General features: G+C 38.8%; 1 protein-coding gene across 2 annotated transcripts in view; it reads left to right on the top strand.

Annotated features, from left to right (window-relative positions):
• dlg2 (discs, large homolog 2 (Drosophila)) overlaps positions 1-18,422 on the top strand; it is a 787,731-nt gene that overhangs the window by 225,639 nt on the left and 543,670 nt on the right. For both annotated transcript variants that reach the window (XM_059964524.1, XM_059964523.1), the window contains exon 6: positions 17,331-17,495. In XM_059964524.1, coding sequence (XP_059820507.1) covers positions 17,331-17,495 — 165 coding nt within the window. The remainder of the gene's footprint in view (positions 1-17,330; positions 17,496-18,422) is intronic.

Below are 18,422 nucleotides of genomic sequence, written 5' to 3'. Positions count from 1 at the left end.
CACAGCGTTCATCTTCCCATAATTCCTGACCATATTTCCAGTCTCTGCTGCTGAAAAGCATCCCCACAGCATGGTCGAATGTTGAATGAAATTATAGGGTGCATCCTGGCACTAACCAAATCTCTCCAGGTCTTGCATTCGCAGGTGAAGGAGGCCCACCGGGAAGGAGAGGAACTGGAAAATGAACATTGCGTTCACCCAGGAGACTTTGTTCTCGTAAAGAACCATCTTAGAACGAAGCTTGAACCTCACTGGAAAGGACCCTACCAACTGTTATTGATCACTCTGACGGCAGTCAAGCTACAAGGACTTCCAAAATGGACATATCTAGGACATGTCAAACATATACATTCATGACTAAGGCTACGGCCACACTAGACCAGATAATTTTGAAAACGCCGGTTTCACGTAAAAAAGATAGGCATCCACACTAGATGCTTTAAAAAATATCTCTGTCCACATTAAAACGGATATTTCGGTGAATTTCCTCCTACTGCACATGTGCAGGACACATCTACTGAAAACAAGCAACATGTTTGGTGTCGAATCTCGCCGTAAAATTGTGTGTTTGTGTAGTTACAGACTAGAAAAACTTAAAACGATGGACAGCTGTTGGCTCTCGTGCAGGAGAACTTAGAACTAAAAAAAATACTAGAGCATACGGCGGCAACCGAAAGGGAGTTCACGGACAGATTGACCCGGCTGACGACGAACATTGAAAAACTGACTAACTCTGTTGCATTAACAAAGCCCCTTGTTAAATGTATGAAACATGTCTGCATCAGTATTATCTTGTATTTCCATACAATGTTACATTAGGCTGTTACACATCTATTGTCAGAGAAGTACTTGCATAAATAGGTAAACCACCTTCATACGAGCAAGGACAGAAAAAAGGGCAAAGTGAGTATACTTATTTGTTCAGTAAGTTATGGATCAAAGTATTTGGTGAGTACATTTCTAACTCTTCTGGCTTCAGTCTCGTTGCCATCTGTTCTGAAATTATTAGGTTGCATTCAAGAAAACAATGAAATAGCACGCTGCCATCACCATTTGTTCTGGCATGTCATGACAGCGTTTTTAGATTTCTCCGGTTACCCTGTCCACACTGCTCCAGCCAATCCGGCGTTTTCAAAATTACACACCCTGGAAAGCGTTTCTGAAAAGCTCTGTTTTCGGGGAACGAAAACACCATTTTAGTGTGAACGGAAGGTAAAAATGAAGAGAAAAAGCTTCAGTTACGGATTTATCCGTGTAGTGTGGACGTAGCCTAAGCTCTTACTGTCTGTACTTGTAATCTTAAGCACTTGTATTGTAATAACCAAGCTAAATACCTTCCTGTCACTTTGCTAAAGTTATGTTGGAAGAACTAATTCATCTGCCTGCTGAGGGTATGCAGCGATTCCTCCCCATGGGATGATTGGGTTTCCCTTAATAGCCATTCCACTGAACAGCAATGAACGGCAGTCAGTCTGGGTCTTTTCTAATGACACTCAGACTAGTAAGGCCTAAACTTGCACCAGTGATGTGACTGGAGACTGTGGGTGCCACTGCTTTGATGGTTGGTACATTTGTTCCCCTCTACCCCCTGGAAAAAGCCATTTGATAGGGAGAACACACATCATGGCCTTCGACCATTGTCAGATCTGACCAACCAGCAAAATTTCAAAGGTAAGGGGACTTACTTTTTGGGCAATAACACTACACCTGTGTTATTTATACACTACCAAACCAGCATGCCCCCTGAACAGAACTCAATAGCTTTGCGAGGAATGGGCCTACTTGTGGCTCCCAGAAGAGACAGCTAGCCGATGGGACACCCAACAAGGGAGCAGAAATCGGATGGGATGCTGTTTCCTGGCCTACTTTGTACCCCACATGTGAATGCTGAAAACTCTGGTCCAGCACTTGTCCCTCTTATGGCAAATGCAAGGAATCTCACAACCAGAGCACTTCTGGATGATAGCTTTCTCTTTCTATGGGGCAGCCCGCAATTCAAGGGGAATCATCAACCTGGCCACAGTTTTGGAGGAGATAGTCAATAGTACCGCAAAGGCTATGGATAACGACCAGGATTAGGTGAGGGCTATCATCGCTGAAATGATGGCACTACGACAGACGGTTTTGCAGAACCGAATGACCCTTGATTTTGTTCTGGCTGAAAAATGAGGTGCATGTGCCGTTATAGGACGAGAGTGCTGCACTTACATCCCAGATAAATCAGAGAATATTACTTCTCTCTCTGTTCACATTCAAAAGGAGATAAATAAAATCCAGAAAATTGGGGCTGACCTACATGGCTTTAGCTCAAGGGGGGGATTGCAGCCTTTCAGTGGCATCTTCATAGGATGGAGCGGTATACTGCTACATTATGCTAAATCATCGCAGGAATACTCATACTTATTGCACTTTGCCGATGTTTATGTTCCCTTGTCAGCTGGTGCTTTTGTCCTACACCCAAAGGGATATTTATACGAAGAGTCCCACTAGATGAAAGGGGACCTCAGAGAGACTGAGGTGCAAATGATGAGGATGGAGACTACGATGATGCTGAAAGCCCTTAAACAATCTTACACAAATATAAAAATTGAGATGGACAACTATTCCAACATTGATGATCCTAGTTGTCATGAAATGACAAAAGAAGAGAATGAGGAATTATATGCAGAATTAAAAGGGTTAAAACCTAACTGACTTATTGGCAGCTTGACAAATCGTCTTGTGAGAATAATGTATGAACAAAGAAGTGTTTATTGCATGAGAAACTGCACTATGTACCCTTATCAGTGTATGTATGTAATGAGAAATGTTTTTAACAGCAGGCCAGACTGTAGTCAGGGGCTCAATTGGCTTCAGATTTTCCCGAGCTTGGTGAGCAGGGGCTCTGTTTCGCCAACTGAAAACGCAAGCTTGCTAATAAACACTATGTACTTTTAAGTAAACTGTGTTTGACAATTATTCCCTGGGTCTGAACCTAAAGGACTCTGGTAGAGACGCAGATCGACATTACCAACACCATAGTTTACAGTACAGGTGTTACCTGACTGATGCGCAGTATTAGATTTATGACACGCATACCATGTAGTGTTGAAGCCAGGAAGTTCTGCTTCAGTTTTATCTGACCACAAGACCTTCTTCCACATCTTTACAGCATCTTCTAAGTGATGCTTTGCAAATTCTTTACAGGCAAGGATATGATTTTTTTTAGCCATGACTTTTTCCTTGCCACTCTTCCATAAATAACTTTTTGTGCAAAGGCCTTAGAGATTGTGGAGTCATGAACTTCATCTCCAGTTGTAGTCGCTGACACCTGCAGCTCCCTCAGAGTGACTGTTGGTGTCACAGTGCCCTCTCTTACAAATGCAATTCTTCTCCAGCGACTAAGTTGAGAGAAGTGGCCTGGCCTTGGCACTGTGGCTGTGGTTTCACATTTTTTCCACTTTTTCATGATGGACTTCACTGAGCTCTGAGGTATGTTCAGTACCTTTGAGATGGTTTTGTACCCTTCCCCATGTTTGTGCTTCTCTATTATCATTTCTCTAACTTGTCTTGAAAGCCCTTTTGTCTTCATTTTGGTTTGGTCTGTTGACAGTCTACCATACTGATGGACCTTATAGAGAGAGGGGCAATTTACAATGTCCTTATGCATTCATTGAAAGCAGATGATCCTCCAATTTTCTGTATCAACATATTGCTATTGAGGAAAGTTAACATAGTAATTACAAAGTGAATGAATACTTTTTCAGCCTTTCAATTTTGGTTTTTAATTTTTAGTAAATAGTTGACAAGTTTTGAGATTTTTCTTTTGATTTGACATGAAGCACAGTGTTTTGTAGATTAGCTAAAAAATCCTACAATATATTTTAAATTTAGAAAATGAGACAGTAATATGTGGGGGCTGAATACATTTTCAAGGCACTGTTCTTGCTCCTGTTTTCTTATGTTATTTTTTCATGGAATGAAACAGTTTGTGCTCACATCCAGAAAGTACCACACAAGTGTTAAACAGTAAGTATGCCCCCACAAAGGAGTGGTATTTCCTGCAATAGAAATTAGTCATGGAAATGCACTTCCTATGATATAACTACTGGGAATGGTATTCCTGGCAGTACGTATACCTACTAATTAATTCCAAAAATATTTGTAGAGAAATTAAGCTTTACTTGTTCAATCTTTCCTGATAAATAAAGCTCTATAATTTTAATATATTTCCAGAAAAACTTCCTTTGTTCTTTAAATGTACTTACAATAAACTTTCCATTTTATGGTAATTAGAACTGTTCACAGTTATCCAGGTTTGGCTGAAAAAGTGTACTTGGTTCTCTTAGATACTCTATTTTTCTATTCAGTACTTCTAGGAATGAAACCCAGTGCTCAGTTTGTTATTATAACTAATCTTGGTATTTATCAGTATCAAAGTCTTCTTGGTACTGGCCCTTATGTATGGGCAAGTTCTAGTTCAATGATTTCTAATATTAAATAAGGCCATAAGACATAGGAACAGAATTAGGCCTTTTGGCCCATCGGTTCTGCTCAACCATTTTTATCATGGCTGATTTATTATCCTCTCAAACTCATTCTTATCTCTTCTCCCCTTGACACCCTTACTAATCAAGAATGTATCAATCTCCACTTTTAGTATACCCAATGATGTCATCCACAACCATCTGTGGCAATGAATTCCACAGACTCACTACCCTCTGGCTAAAGAAATTCCTCTTCATCTCTGTTCTAAAGGGACATCCTTCTGTTGTGAGTGTGCCCTCTGATCCTAGACTCCATCACAGTAAAAACACTTCTCATATGTTAACCTTTCCAATCCTACCAGCATATCCTTTTTAAGGAACCCAGAAGTGTTCACAACACTCCAACTGGGATCTGACCAATGTGTTTGAAAACCACAGCATTACATCCTTGCTTTTATATTCTATTCCTCTCTAAATGAAAGCTAACATTGCATTTGCCTTAATTACTGGCAACTCAACCTGCAAGTTAATTTTTAGAGAATTCTGCATGAAGACTCCCAAGTCTCTTTGCACCTCTGATTTCTGAATTTGCTCCCCATTGAGAAAATAGTCTACACCTTTATGCCTTCTACCAAATGACCATACATTTCTCTAGACTTTATCCCATCTGCCACTTATTTGCCTATTGTCTTAATCTGTCTAAATCCTCCTGCAGACTTCCAGCTTCCTCAACAAGTACCTGCCTCTACACTTCTGTTTGTAAACCTGGCCACAGAGCCATCAAATCAGTCAGCCAAATCATTGACATATATCATGAAAAGAAGCAGTCCCAACAAGGACCCCTGCAGAACACTACTTCAAATAGGCTTCAGAAAATCATGCATCATTACATCTTTGGAACTGTATGTTTGATTTTTTTATAATTTAATGGGATGAGGTCTTACTTACAAGAACATAATTTATACCCATATTTAATTTCGTTTTGAAAGATATTATGAGCAGGTATCCTGTGGTAAAGGTACATCGGACTTCTAGGTAATGACTTTTTCAGCAAAAATGTGATTGATTTTGAAGAAAAATTACTGTGTGATTTGAAGGAAATTTGAAAATGGTATAACAACATTATATTCTGTCTGGGTAGCCTCCAACCTGATGGCGTGGACATCAATTTCTTGAACTACTGGTAATACTACCCCCCCTTCACCATTCCCCATCTCCTTTTCCCTTTCTCACATTACCTCCTTACCTACCCATCACCTCCCTCTGGTGCTCTCCTTTCTTCCATGACCTTCTGTCCTCTCCTATTAGGTTTCCTCTTCTCCAGACCTGTATCTCTTTCACCAATCTACTTCCCAGCTCTTTACTTCACACCTCCCCCTCCAGGTTTCACTTATCACCTTGTGTTTCTCCCTCCCCCCCTCCATTTTTTAACTCAGTTCCTCATCTTTTTTTGTCCGGTCCTGATGAAGGGTCTCAGCCCAAAACGTCGACCGTACTCTTTACCATAGATGCTGCCTGGCCTGCTGAGTTCCTCCAGCATTTTGTGTGTGTTGTTTGAATTTCCAGCATCTGCAGATTTTGTGTGTGGCTGGTCTTCTAATGTGTTTGTTGTTGTTTTGGTGATATGGGTTGTGTCCATGCAACTCATTCAAAGAAGACTTGGCAAGTTTCTGAAATAAATGTTACAGTTTGCAACCAAAGGTGGTAGAGATACAGGTGAAGTTCTAATCAACTGGTTACTTTGTCCTTTTTGGAACTGCATTTATCCAGGCAAGGCAAGTAACACTCCTGATGTACCGTGCAGATGGTGACAAGAATTACATTGTGAGGAAATGAATCATTTTTCATAGCATATGCAAGTGCACCCTGACCTGCATTTGTGACCACTCTATTCATGTGATTGGTGCAATGATCTGTTTAGTCAGAGTAGAAATTTTTTTAACAGTTTTGGAGTTTCATGAAAGATGGTTAGAATATAGAACATTGAACAGTACAGCACAATATTAGCACATGATGTTGTGCCGACCTAGATAAACCTATTCTATAGCAATTTAACCTTTCCCTCCTAAACAATCCATAACTCTCTATTTTCCTTGCAGCTATGTGCTTAGCTAAGAATATTTCAAATATCCCTGTGGTATCAGCTTTTACCACAACCCTTTGCAGAGTATTCCAGGCACTCGTCACTCTGTGTAAAAAAACTTTCCTCCACTTTGGATGTACTCTGGTATTGGCCATTGCCACCCTAGGATAAAGGTGCTGACTGTCCACTCTATAAATGATCCTCATAATTTTATACCTCTGTCAAGTCACCTCTCATCCTCCATTGCTCCAAAGAGAGGAGCCCTAGTTCCTTCAACTTTTCATCATTGGTCTTATAGTCTTATGAACATGTTCTCTAATCCTGACAGCATCTTGGTAAATCTCCTCTGTACCTTCTCTAAAGCTTCTGCATCCTGCCTGTAATGAGTTGACCAGAACTGAACAGAAGTATGATCTAATCAGAGCTTTATAGAACTGCAACTTACTTCATGGCTCTTGAACTAATGAAGGTCAGCCCAGCGTATATTTTCTTAACCACTCTAATAACTTGGTCAGCAGTTTGAGGGATCTATAGACTTGGAGCTCAACATGAACAGTTCCTCCACAGTTCTAAAAATCCTGCCATTACCTTATGCTCCACCTTCAAGTTTGATATTTCCAGGTGTATTACTATACATTTTTCTGGATTGAACTCCATCTCCCACTTCTCTGCTCAACACTACATCCTGCCTATGTCCTATTGTAACCCATGAAAACCTTCTACAGTATCTATAACAGCTCCAACCTTCATGTCTTCTGCAAACTTACTAACTTACCAAGTCTTTCCACTTTGTAACTACTAACCTACTTCCTCATCTAAGTAATTTATAAATATCACAAAGAGCAGAGTTCTCAAAACAGATCACTGCAGAATTACACTGGTCACTACCTCCAGGCGAGATGTGCTCCATGTACTCCCACCTTCTGCCTTCTGTGGGCAAACCAATCCAAAATCCTCACAGTCAAATGTCTATGGATTCCATGCTTCATGGCTTTCTGGATGAGCCTACCATGAAGGACCTTGTGGAACACCTTACTTAACTCTAGTTATACTACATCTATGCTTCACCTTCATCTTCAACAAATGTATGTTTTGATCAGTATTGCTGTATGCATGTTCGGAAGCTGGTATCTCTGACAGCACATTCTAGATATACAGTGTGCACTTTACATGTACTGAATATATACTCAATTATAACAGAAACCACAGATTGCTTCATCCTTAAAAAAAACTTAACTTCATTTTTGTATGCCAAATGTACTTAATGTTTCCTTTCATTTTGCTGTTTTCTTTGGAAAGAAATCCCTAATTTAATTTAGCGGATGTGGGTTGTAAATACTGGGATAGTAAATATTGGAGCACATTGGATTTACTGGTGTAGCCAACTGTAGCATAAATTATGAATTTTACTGTGTTTGCAAGGAAACTACTCCTTCCATAAAGACAACTCATGGCAGGTAAAATAAGCATTGAAAAGCTTGCAAGCAAAAGCTAAACTGACCTGAAAATTGCACAAAAATGCAATTAGCATCTTAGAATTAGAAGACAACCTAAGTATTGTTACAAAGAAATACTTTTTTTATATAACAACACACACAAAATGCTGGTAGAACACAGCAGGCTAGGCAGCATCTATAGGGAGAAGCACTGTCGACGTCTCGGCCCAAAATGTGTTGTTGTTTGAATTTCCAGCATCTGCAGATTTCCTCGTGTTTACTTTTTTATATATATTGTGTCCATTCTGACATTAGGACATACCACAGTGTTATGAGCAGTGAAATACATTTGAATTTTAATCCCGGTTATAACCACGAATGTATGTGAAACAATTTGTATACAACAATATCCCCCATTCAAAAATATTATACAGCCAGATATCTTTTTATAGTAATGATAATTATGGGATAAGTATAGGCCATGCTACCCAGTACTCTCCTCATCAAAACAGTGCTTATGGATCCTACATATGATTTTAAATCGACTGGAGAGAGCAGATAATTAACCTCTCATCTGAAAGATTGAATCACCAAAAGTACAACACTTCCTCAAGTGCATTCATGTGACAGCCTGGATTTTTAATTTCAGGTCTGTGAAGTGGAAATTGCCTTCCAAACATCACCAGAAATTATTGAGCTGTGCTCCAATGACCAAGTCCTGCTGTATTCCAGGAGCAGTGCAGCTGCTTCCTGAATTCTCCAGCACTTACAATATGGAATATGCCTGGTGGACCTGGTACAGACACAACAAACCTTTTCCTGTGTTTGGAAAGAACAGCTGTAAGATAGAAGTGCAAGTGTCAAATAATCTATAATCCTTTTAAATTAACTATATTGTTATCAAAGTATGTATGCAGTATACAACCCTAAGATTTGTTTTCCCCACAGCCAGCCACAAAACAAAAAAAACTATGGAGCGCATTCAAAGAATAAACATTAACCTCCTCCCCACTTGAAAAAAAAACAAATCACTCAAATGGTAAAAGAGTGAACAAAAACAGGGAATATAAAACACAAACTCAAGAGTCCAGGCATGTTCAGTTCAGTTCAGTGTTTGTTATCTGCAGGCTGGCCCAGTTCAAAATTACCCAAAAGGAACTACCAGAAACACATCATAATGTGAACCATCAGAGTCCAATCCACAAATCATGTTGAGTAACCTTGCCCAAGACCCAGGACTCCATCAAGGGGGAGAGAGAAAGACCATTCGAACACAGGGATTCTTCTTTGGGAGCAGCAAACGAGAGGGAGAGAGTGACTGTCACATGCAGACATCTTCCACTAGCATCAACAAGCAAAACTGGTACATGACACTGATCATATACTTGCCATCTGCACTCGCCTCGATGATTTCAATCTTCCTCAGTGTTTTAATCAATGAGATCAGTGAGAAATGGAATCAATCATTGGTTTGCACCCCACGTCTCCGGACTTCTTGACCTTGAGGTTGCACACTTCGCTTGAAACCCCCTCAGAGATAGCAAAGCACTAGATTGCTCAATCTGAAACACACCACCAAAATATCAATCACAGGTTCCAGAAGTAGCAGAATTGCATTTGAAAGATAAACAAAATGTAAAAAAAAGTGAAAGAAATAGTTTTGTGAACTACCTGGAGGATGTTGCCCTTGGTTGCGTTATTTGCTGACAGCATCTTCTTCTGGACTCAACATCACAGGATCTGCAAACTTTTTCCATCTGGCAGCATTGTACACTGGTAGGTTCAGCAGTAGTAAGAAGCCTCATCCATACCTTCTGGGAATGGTCTACTGCTAGTTAAGGGTACATTATACAACATTTACTTATTACTCACTTGTTGGCTACTTAATAGATATGAGTGGTCTTCGTTGACTTGCCTTGACCATGGTCTTGAAATTGAACAGTGTGCTTTCGGATGGTATATGACTAAGTTTTTTGTGAAAAATTTCCCTCTGCCTCCGTAAAACAGAATCAAAAAGCATAATCAAAGGCTCCATCCACCCCAGATATTCTCTCTTCCCCTTTTTCCATTGGGCAGAAGATACATTTTTCCATTGGGTAAAAGCATCAATCACCAGGCTCAAAGACAGCTTCTACTTTGCTGCAAAAAAATCATTAAATGGTTCCTTAATCTATATAATGAACTCTTGACCTAACAGTGTATCTCATTAGAATTTTGCACTTTATTGGTTGTCTGCATTGTGCATGCTCTGTAGCTGTTACACATTATTCTACATTGTCACTGTTTTACCTTGTTCTACTTCAAATTACTGTGTGATGATTTGATCTATATGAGCAGTTTGCAAGGCAAGCTTTTCACTGTATCTTGGTATATGTGATAATAATAAACCAATACCATTATCAATACCTGAGGAGCTAACACATGGAGGTCTTAACACTTGCATGATGCAATCCAACAACATGCAGCCTACATCTGTACGCCACTTCAAATATTCTCAATTGTAAAGGCATATTCTGTTCTGGCAGTTGGCCAAACTTGCAGATGGTTTCTTAGAGTCTATAAAGGCTTGGTACTGGGAATGACTCAAATATATTCTTTTGAAGGAAGATACTTTTGGATCTACTTTTGGCCTCAATCCCACTTGTCCCAATGGAGTGACCACATCCTTCCCCATACAAATCTCGCAAAATGGCAACCACCCTAAAGATTTCCAATCCTCCACACCCCCCCCCTTCAATGATTATAAAGTCTCAATGATTGATTCCATTGCCATTCTATTCCTTTGCTGTGGAAATGATTCAGTTCAAACCACCTATTTAACTCTGAAGGTTATCCATGATTATTATTAATCTCCAAAAACTATCAAGGCTATCCTGACTGGAGTTTCCATTCCCACTCTCCTTGTTGCCTCTGCCATTACCAAGGTTACCTCCTCTCCTGACTAATATCTCTACACTACACTGATCCACAGAAAATTTAACTTAATCTTAACCCCACTATTCAATAATTAGTCTCATCTCTGAATTTCTCACCCCAAATGTAGTCCATCCTCTCTTTTGATCTGGGCCCAGTCTTGGTCCCACCTTGATCTGATTTCTTTTGATGTCGGAAGAACATGTGATAGAAAGACCTTGTGTGTGCAAGTACTCCATGTCAACCAGAGCTCTTCATACTGCTGAATTTTCTGGGGTAATCGTAGTAATATGATGTAAATTTGCAATACACTGTATTTCATACCACAGCTGTGATTTAGAATACCTAAAATGAAGTCCCTATCAAACCAATCATCCTTTTCCCTTTTCTTCTCTCCTAATTTATGACCCTGATCAATCAGTTTCCTGACACCTTCTGGTTCTCCCAGCTATCTGAGTTCCGTCATCCTTCTGATCACTTGATAGGGCCTTGGTCAGCTACAACATCCTGTTTCCCTCTCAACCTTTCTTTTTAAATGCTTAAAGGAATCCTTAGCACTGACAATAGCATTGATGTCCAGCTTCATCACAGCTGTTTATGCAATAACATGTGCAGATCTGGTCAGTCTACTTAAAGGAAGATGCGCTTGAAATGGTGAAAGTGCAGCAAAGGTTCACCAAGTTAATTCCTGGGATGATGAGTTTCAAAGCTCAAAGTACATGTATTATCAAATCATGTATGCTCCCTGGAGATTAATTTTCTTGCAGTTATTTAAATAAAGAAATGCAACAGAACTTAAAAAAAAACCCATAAATAACAAAGATTGGCAACTAATGTGCAAAAAAAAAAACAAGTTGTGCAGATAATAAAAATGTAAATAAATAATACTGAGATCATGAATTGTAGTGTCCTTAAAAGTGAGTCTATAGGTTGTGGAGTCAGTTGAACATTGAGGTGAGTGAAGTTAACCACAATAGTTCAAGAGCCTGAGAGCCTGATGATGGTAGGGTAATAATTGTTCCTGAACCTGGTGGTGTTGGACCTAAGACACCTGTCTTATAGAAGCCAGATTTTCGATCTCCCTTCTATGTGTTGATTCATCACCACCTTGATTCAGCCAACAACAATGATGTCATCAGAAAACTTAAATATGCATTGCAGTTATACTCAGCTGCACAATAAGATACTGTATAAATGTGAGTTGAGCAGGAGGCTAATCACACAGCCTTGTGGTGCACCTATACTGATGGTGATTGAGAAGAAGATGTTGTTGTCAATCCTGATTGGGGAAATCAAAGATCTAGTTGCACAGGGAGGAATTAAGGCCTAGGTCTAGGAGCTTAGTTTCAAGGAAATGTCATATAGAGAGCAATATAATCATACACGGCACAAAAAGTCAGCAGCATATGCAAACTCACTGACTCTCCCGTCTGAATTGGAGCACCTAAACAACCACAGAACATAGGCCAGGCTGCTATTTATTGATTAGAGCTCAGCATTAAATGTTATCATCCCCCTCAGTTCTAATCACCAAATTTCAAAACCTGAACCTCTGTATCTCCCTTCTCAACTGGATCCTTGATTTTCTCATTGGGAGACCACAGTTTGTGCAGATTGGTGATAACATCTCCTCCTCGCTGATAATCAACACAGGTGCACCTCAAGGTTGAATGCTTAGCCCACTGTCATGACTATGTGGTTATGCACAGTTGAAATATTTCTCAATTTGCTGACGATACCACTGTTTTTAGTAGATACTCAGATGGCAATGAGGATGCTTACAGGAGTGAGATCGGCTGGTTGATTGGCTCCATCAAGGAGCTGGTTGAGTTTATAAGTTCATCAACCTCCCCACTATTGAGGAATTCTTAAAGAAAGTGTCATTATCTCGAAGGACCCCATTATGGAGAGATATTATAGGAGCCTGAGTACCCATACTCAATGATGTAGAAACAGCTTCTTCCCCTCTACCATCAGATTTCTTTTGCACTATGTATTTATTTTTGTAACTTATAGTAACTTTATGTCTTTGCACTGTACTGCTGCCACAAAACTACAAATTTCATGTCAAATAAGTCAGAGTAATAGATTACTACAGCACAGAAACGTGCCCTTTAGTCCAACTACTCTGTGCCAAGCTACTATTCTGCTTAGTCCCATTGACCTGCAACCACACCATAGTCCTCCATAACCTTCCCATCTATGTCCTTATCCAAACATCAAAGTTCAAAGTAAATTTACTATCAAAGTACATATACTGTATCTCACCATATACAACCCTGAGATTCATTTCCTTGTGGGCATTCACAGTAAATACCAGAAACACATTTGTATCAATGAAAAAGTACACACAAAAACAGGCAAACAACTAATGTGCAAAAGGCAGCAAATTGAGCAAATATAAAATATTTTAAAATTAAATAATAACAATAAATAATTAATATTGAGAACATGAGTTGTAGAGTCCTTGAAAATAAGCCCATAGACTGTGGAATCAATTCAGTGTTATTGTGAATGAAGTTATCCACTCTAGGTCAAGAACCTGATGGTTGAGGGTAAAAACTGTTTTTGAACCTGGTTGTGTGGAGCTTAAGGCCTCTGTACCTCCTTTTTGAATGCAGCAGTGAAAAGAGTATCACCTGAAAGGTGGGTGTTCTTGATGGTGGGTGCTGCTTTCCTGCTATAGCATTCCTTACAGATGTGCTCGAAGGTGGAAGGGCTTTACCTGTGATAGACCTTCTGAAAACACTATTTTTTGTAGGCTTTTGCATTCAAGGGCTTTGATGTTTCCATACTAGGCTGTGATGCAACCATTCAGTATACTCTCTACCATGAATCTATAGAAGTTTTGCAAAGGTTTGAATGGCATGCTGTATTGTCACAAACTTCTAAGAAAGTAGAGCTGTTGCTGTGTGTTCCTTGTAATAGCATTTGTGTGCTGGACCAAGGACAGGACCTCTGAAATGATAATGCCAAGGAATTTAAAGTTACTGACCCTGTTCACCTCAGATCCCTTGATGAGAACTGGCTCATGGACCTCTGGTTTCCTCATCCTGTAGTCCATAATCATAACTTTGATTTTGCTGACGTTGATGAGAGGTTGTGGTTGTGGCACCATTTAGTTACATTTTCAATCTCCTTCCTATGTGCTGACTCATCACCACATTTGATTCAGCCAACAACAGTGTCATTGTCAGTAAATTTAAAGATGGCATTAGAACTGTGCTAGCCTCACAGTCACAAGTGTAAAACAAATAGAAAGCGGGCTAAGTACACAACCTTGTGGTGCTCCTGTGCTGATGGTGTTTGTGGAGGAGATGTTGTTACCAATCTGAATTGTCTGGGGTTTGCAAGTGAGGAAAGTGAGTATACATTTGCACAATGGAGTATTGAGGCTAATGTCTTGGATCTTATTGATTAGCTTTGGTGGGATGATAGTGTTGAATGTAGAGCTGCAGTCAATCAAGAACATCCTAATGTATCCATCTTTACTGTCCAAATGTTTCAGGATTGAGTGAAGAGTCAATGTAATGAATGGCATTTGTTCTAGATTTGTTGTGTTGGTAGGCAGTTTGGAGTGGAGCCTTAGAAACTGGAATCATAGGTTTGTTGGGGGCTATGGATATTCGTGATGGTGCTCCCATGTTCTGTTGGTCAAAGTGAGCATAAAAGGCATTGAGCTCATCTTGGAGAGAAACCTTGTTGTCACATCTGTCCAATTACACACAAGAGAAAATCTGTAGATGCTGGAAATCCAAGCAACACACACAAAATGCTGCAGGAAATCAGCAGACCAGGCAGCATCTATGGAGGAGAGTGTAGTAAACGTTTTGGGCCAAGACTCTTCAGCAGGACTGGAAAAAAAAAGATGAAAAGTCAGAGTTAGAAGGTGGGTGGAGGAGAAGGAGAAGCACAGGGTGATAGGTGAAACCGGGAGTGTGGCAGGGTGAAGTAAAGAGCTGGGAAGTTGATTGGTGAAGGAGATACAGAATTGAAGAAGGGAGAATCTAATATGTGATGGCAGAAGGCCAAGGAAGAAAGAAAAAGGGGAGGAGCACCAGAGGGAGGTAATGGGCAGGCAAGAAGATAAGGTGAGAGATGGAAAAGATGATGGGAGTGGGGGGTCATTACTGGAAGTTCGAGAAATGGATGTTCATGCCATCAGGTTGGAGGCTACCCAGCTGGACTCTCTTTACGGCCCTACCTACCTATGATACAAACAACAAGGAATTATGGGCTTGTATTCCCAGGTCCAATAGTTTTACCTCATTCTTCAGTGCCCTATCATCCACTGTGCAAGTCTTACCCTGGTTGTTCTCCCAAGGTGCAACACCTCACATTTGCCAACATTAAATTCCGTCTTCCCTTTTTCAACCCATTTTTCCAATTGGTCCAGATCTCTCCGCAAACTTTGATAGCCTTCCTCTCAGTCCATAATGGCCCAAATATTGGTGTCATCTGCAAGTTTGCTGATCTAGTTTCCCACTTATCATCCAGATCATTGATATAGATGGCAAACAACATCAGACCAAGCAACAATCCTTTTGTTACACCACTAGTTGCAGGCTTCTAATCAGAGAGGCAACCATCTACTACTACTCCTCATATGCTTGACCTGCAAAGCCAATATTGAATCCAGTTTACTACAAAATCTTGTAAGCCAAGTGACTAAACCTTCCAAGTCCTTGATAAAATCAGATAGAGATGATTAGAATCTTCTTGATTAGCAGAACAAGCATGAGGGGCCAAGCAGTAAGTTCTTTTTTTTATGTAACTTGAATGTTAAGATGTGTTGAGATGGAGAATGTGGAAAGAAGATTGCAGGTTTCTAGACCTGTTAGATATTTCTAGTGTAATAAATGGATGTAAAACAGATGAGATCTGGATAGCCAAGCTGACTACTTGACAGAAAGCCTCTAACCTTTTGAGTTGAGTTAGAAGACCTTTGTCTAAACTTGCAGAGTTGTTTATTTATTAGAATTTCAAAGGTGTAATATTTCTAATCCATCTTAGACTTACTGTAATTTGATTACTTTTTCACTGAGTGGTTGCAAGATGGATAAATGATATAACCTGAGTACACAGAAAAGAGGCAATATAGTTTCAGCATAATGCCTCTTTTACATTTATCACATGACTGTGCGATTTCAGCTGTAATTTGCATGCTGATTCCATTTTTATAATAAATGTATATTACATTGGGATATTTATTGTGTCTTTTCCATTATTTAGAACTACTCATTTGTGTGTAAAGGACAACTTTATGGAGAAAAGCTAACATTACAGATTGATTCAACTTTTTTTACACTGAGTTATTTTAATAGTTGATGTGCATTTCTGACACACACCAAGTCAAATTGGGATTTATTTTAGTTTATTCGAAGCAGAAAAACTATGGCAATCCTTTTTGACATTTGGGTCCCCAACTATAACTGGTAATGAGAAGACCTAAAGATTATTCTGCAAAAGGGAATGAGATGTTAGTATCTTGGTTGTCGTTATGTATTTGTGAGTGTTCCAAGAATTCCCATATTGACTACTTTCCCAATTATTTTTGAAATCTCCCTCCTTTTGTCTTCCTGTGGATATGTTGAAAGAAAATTGAAGATGGAAACACCTTGTATGTCAATTATATCTATTTCTGGGCCTGCATCAGCTGTGGGGAGAAGCCCACTTTCATTCATGAAACGAAATTTTGAAAATCCTTTGAAATCAAAAGTGGAGTCATAATTCATCATTGTGCTAGAAAATTGAGCATTTGTCAAATGAATAGCCTATTTCAATAAAGGCCAATGACATTTTGACTTTTATGGAAAGGAGAATTACACTTAAACTTTGGCATACTTGTACATGTTTGGAGATACACACAGTTGAACAGCAAATATGCAGTCTAAAAACTCTAATTTTGACCACAAGTAATTTGTATGAATGCGTACAATATAGATAAGTCTCCATACTCTTTGTAGTTACCTATCAATCTACCTGATTTCATCTTTGTTCATAAGACTAACTTTATCCTGGAAACAACAGATAGAATTTTCATACAACTGCACTTTTCGTTTTCTTTAATTGATGTTAGCTTTTCATTTTTGTCACTTATTACTGGGAAGTATTGTGAATCAGTTGCTTGTGGAAGCTCTAAAGACAGTCCTATTTCGTTATTACAGACATTCATTTTACACTCAAATTAGCAATATTTATGCTTCCCTGCTTTTCTTTATAATGCCTGAGAAAGAGCAGGAGGCAGAGGTACGGAGTTAGGATATATGTAGAGTAAAAATTGTGTGAGGTTTGAAGAAATTGTACGGAGATGTGTTGGAGCATGGAATAAAGCAGAAGCTATTGTATCTAAATTATTAAAACTGTATGTATGTCAATTCCACTGCTATCTTTATTCATCTTACTTATTTATATTCTGTTGTCTTTGTTTAGAAATATCATTATGAAGATGAGGATTCATTGCCAAATGATTTTAGCTTACCACGTCTAACCAATGATGTCAAAGGTCCCGAGCTTGTTCATGTTTCTGAGAAGAATTTATCGCAGATTGAAAACATCCTTGGATATGTATCACATTCTCATATTTCTCCATTAAAGGTTAGTTCACTTATAATTAGTATGTATTTAAGAATCAGCAATAATAAATGATGTCATCATGCAAAAACTGCTTAATATGTGTGGAATTCTTTGGTCAGACATAAATATTGTCAAAACAAATTGAACATTTGCTTGTCTCTACTATTTTGTTTACAAAGTCATGAGGTTACTGCAGCAATAATATATGGATTGTAATGTGTTAACTTGTAATGAAGACTGTTGCTGCATTATATGTAATTCACCTTTTTCATACAGATAAACTATGCATTATTAATTTTACTGTTTAGTTTGGCCACTCTTTGTTTTCCAATGATGCTTTACCTTTTTTTAAAAAAATTACCATCAATGATGTTCTGGTAATCTGCTACTTTCTGATGCCCAAGATTACAGTAGCCACCCATTATCCAATAGATGTAATCAACATTTTACATGTTTTAAAGATCAGAAGTATACTTTGCATCACTATCTATGGCATCTTTTACACTTAAGCAGCTGGGGAATGGAAAAGCTGCAGCATTGCTGATTAAAATTAAAGCGCTGCTGTGCCTGAGAGAGACGAGTGTAAATTGAAATAATTAACACTATATTTTGCAGAGTGAGCGGGCTGGAACAAGAACAAAAAAAAGATTTTAAATGTTTTCAAAGAAAATAGATGAGTAAATATTATTGTTAAACCATTAAAATAAAACAGAAGTTAAAAATATTATTAATTTGATATTACTTTGTGTTTGGAAAAGTGCAAATAAACTTGCATTAAGCAGAATACTGTACGTACTTTGCCTTACTCAAACCCAATTGCTAATAGCTTGACAAAATGTTGTATTACTTATTTAAATTTATTTCATACACAAAAAAATTGAATTACCTAGAAATTCATATTTAATAATTTGAAGAGAACAGTATTAGAAACTGCTAAATAATTAAATT

This window comes from Hypanus sabinus, chromosome 3, assembly GCF_030144855.1.
Source record: "Hypanus sabinus isolate sHypSab1 chromosome 3, sHypSab1.hap1, whole genome shotgun sequence".
NCBI lineage: Eukaryota > Metazoa > Chordata > Chondrichthyes > Myliobatiformes > Dasyatidae > Hypanus > Hypanus sabinus.
The sequence above is the reverse complement of the archived record's forward strand: the minus strand, read 5'-3'. Positions and strand labels throughout refer to the sequence as shown.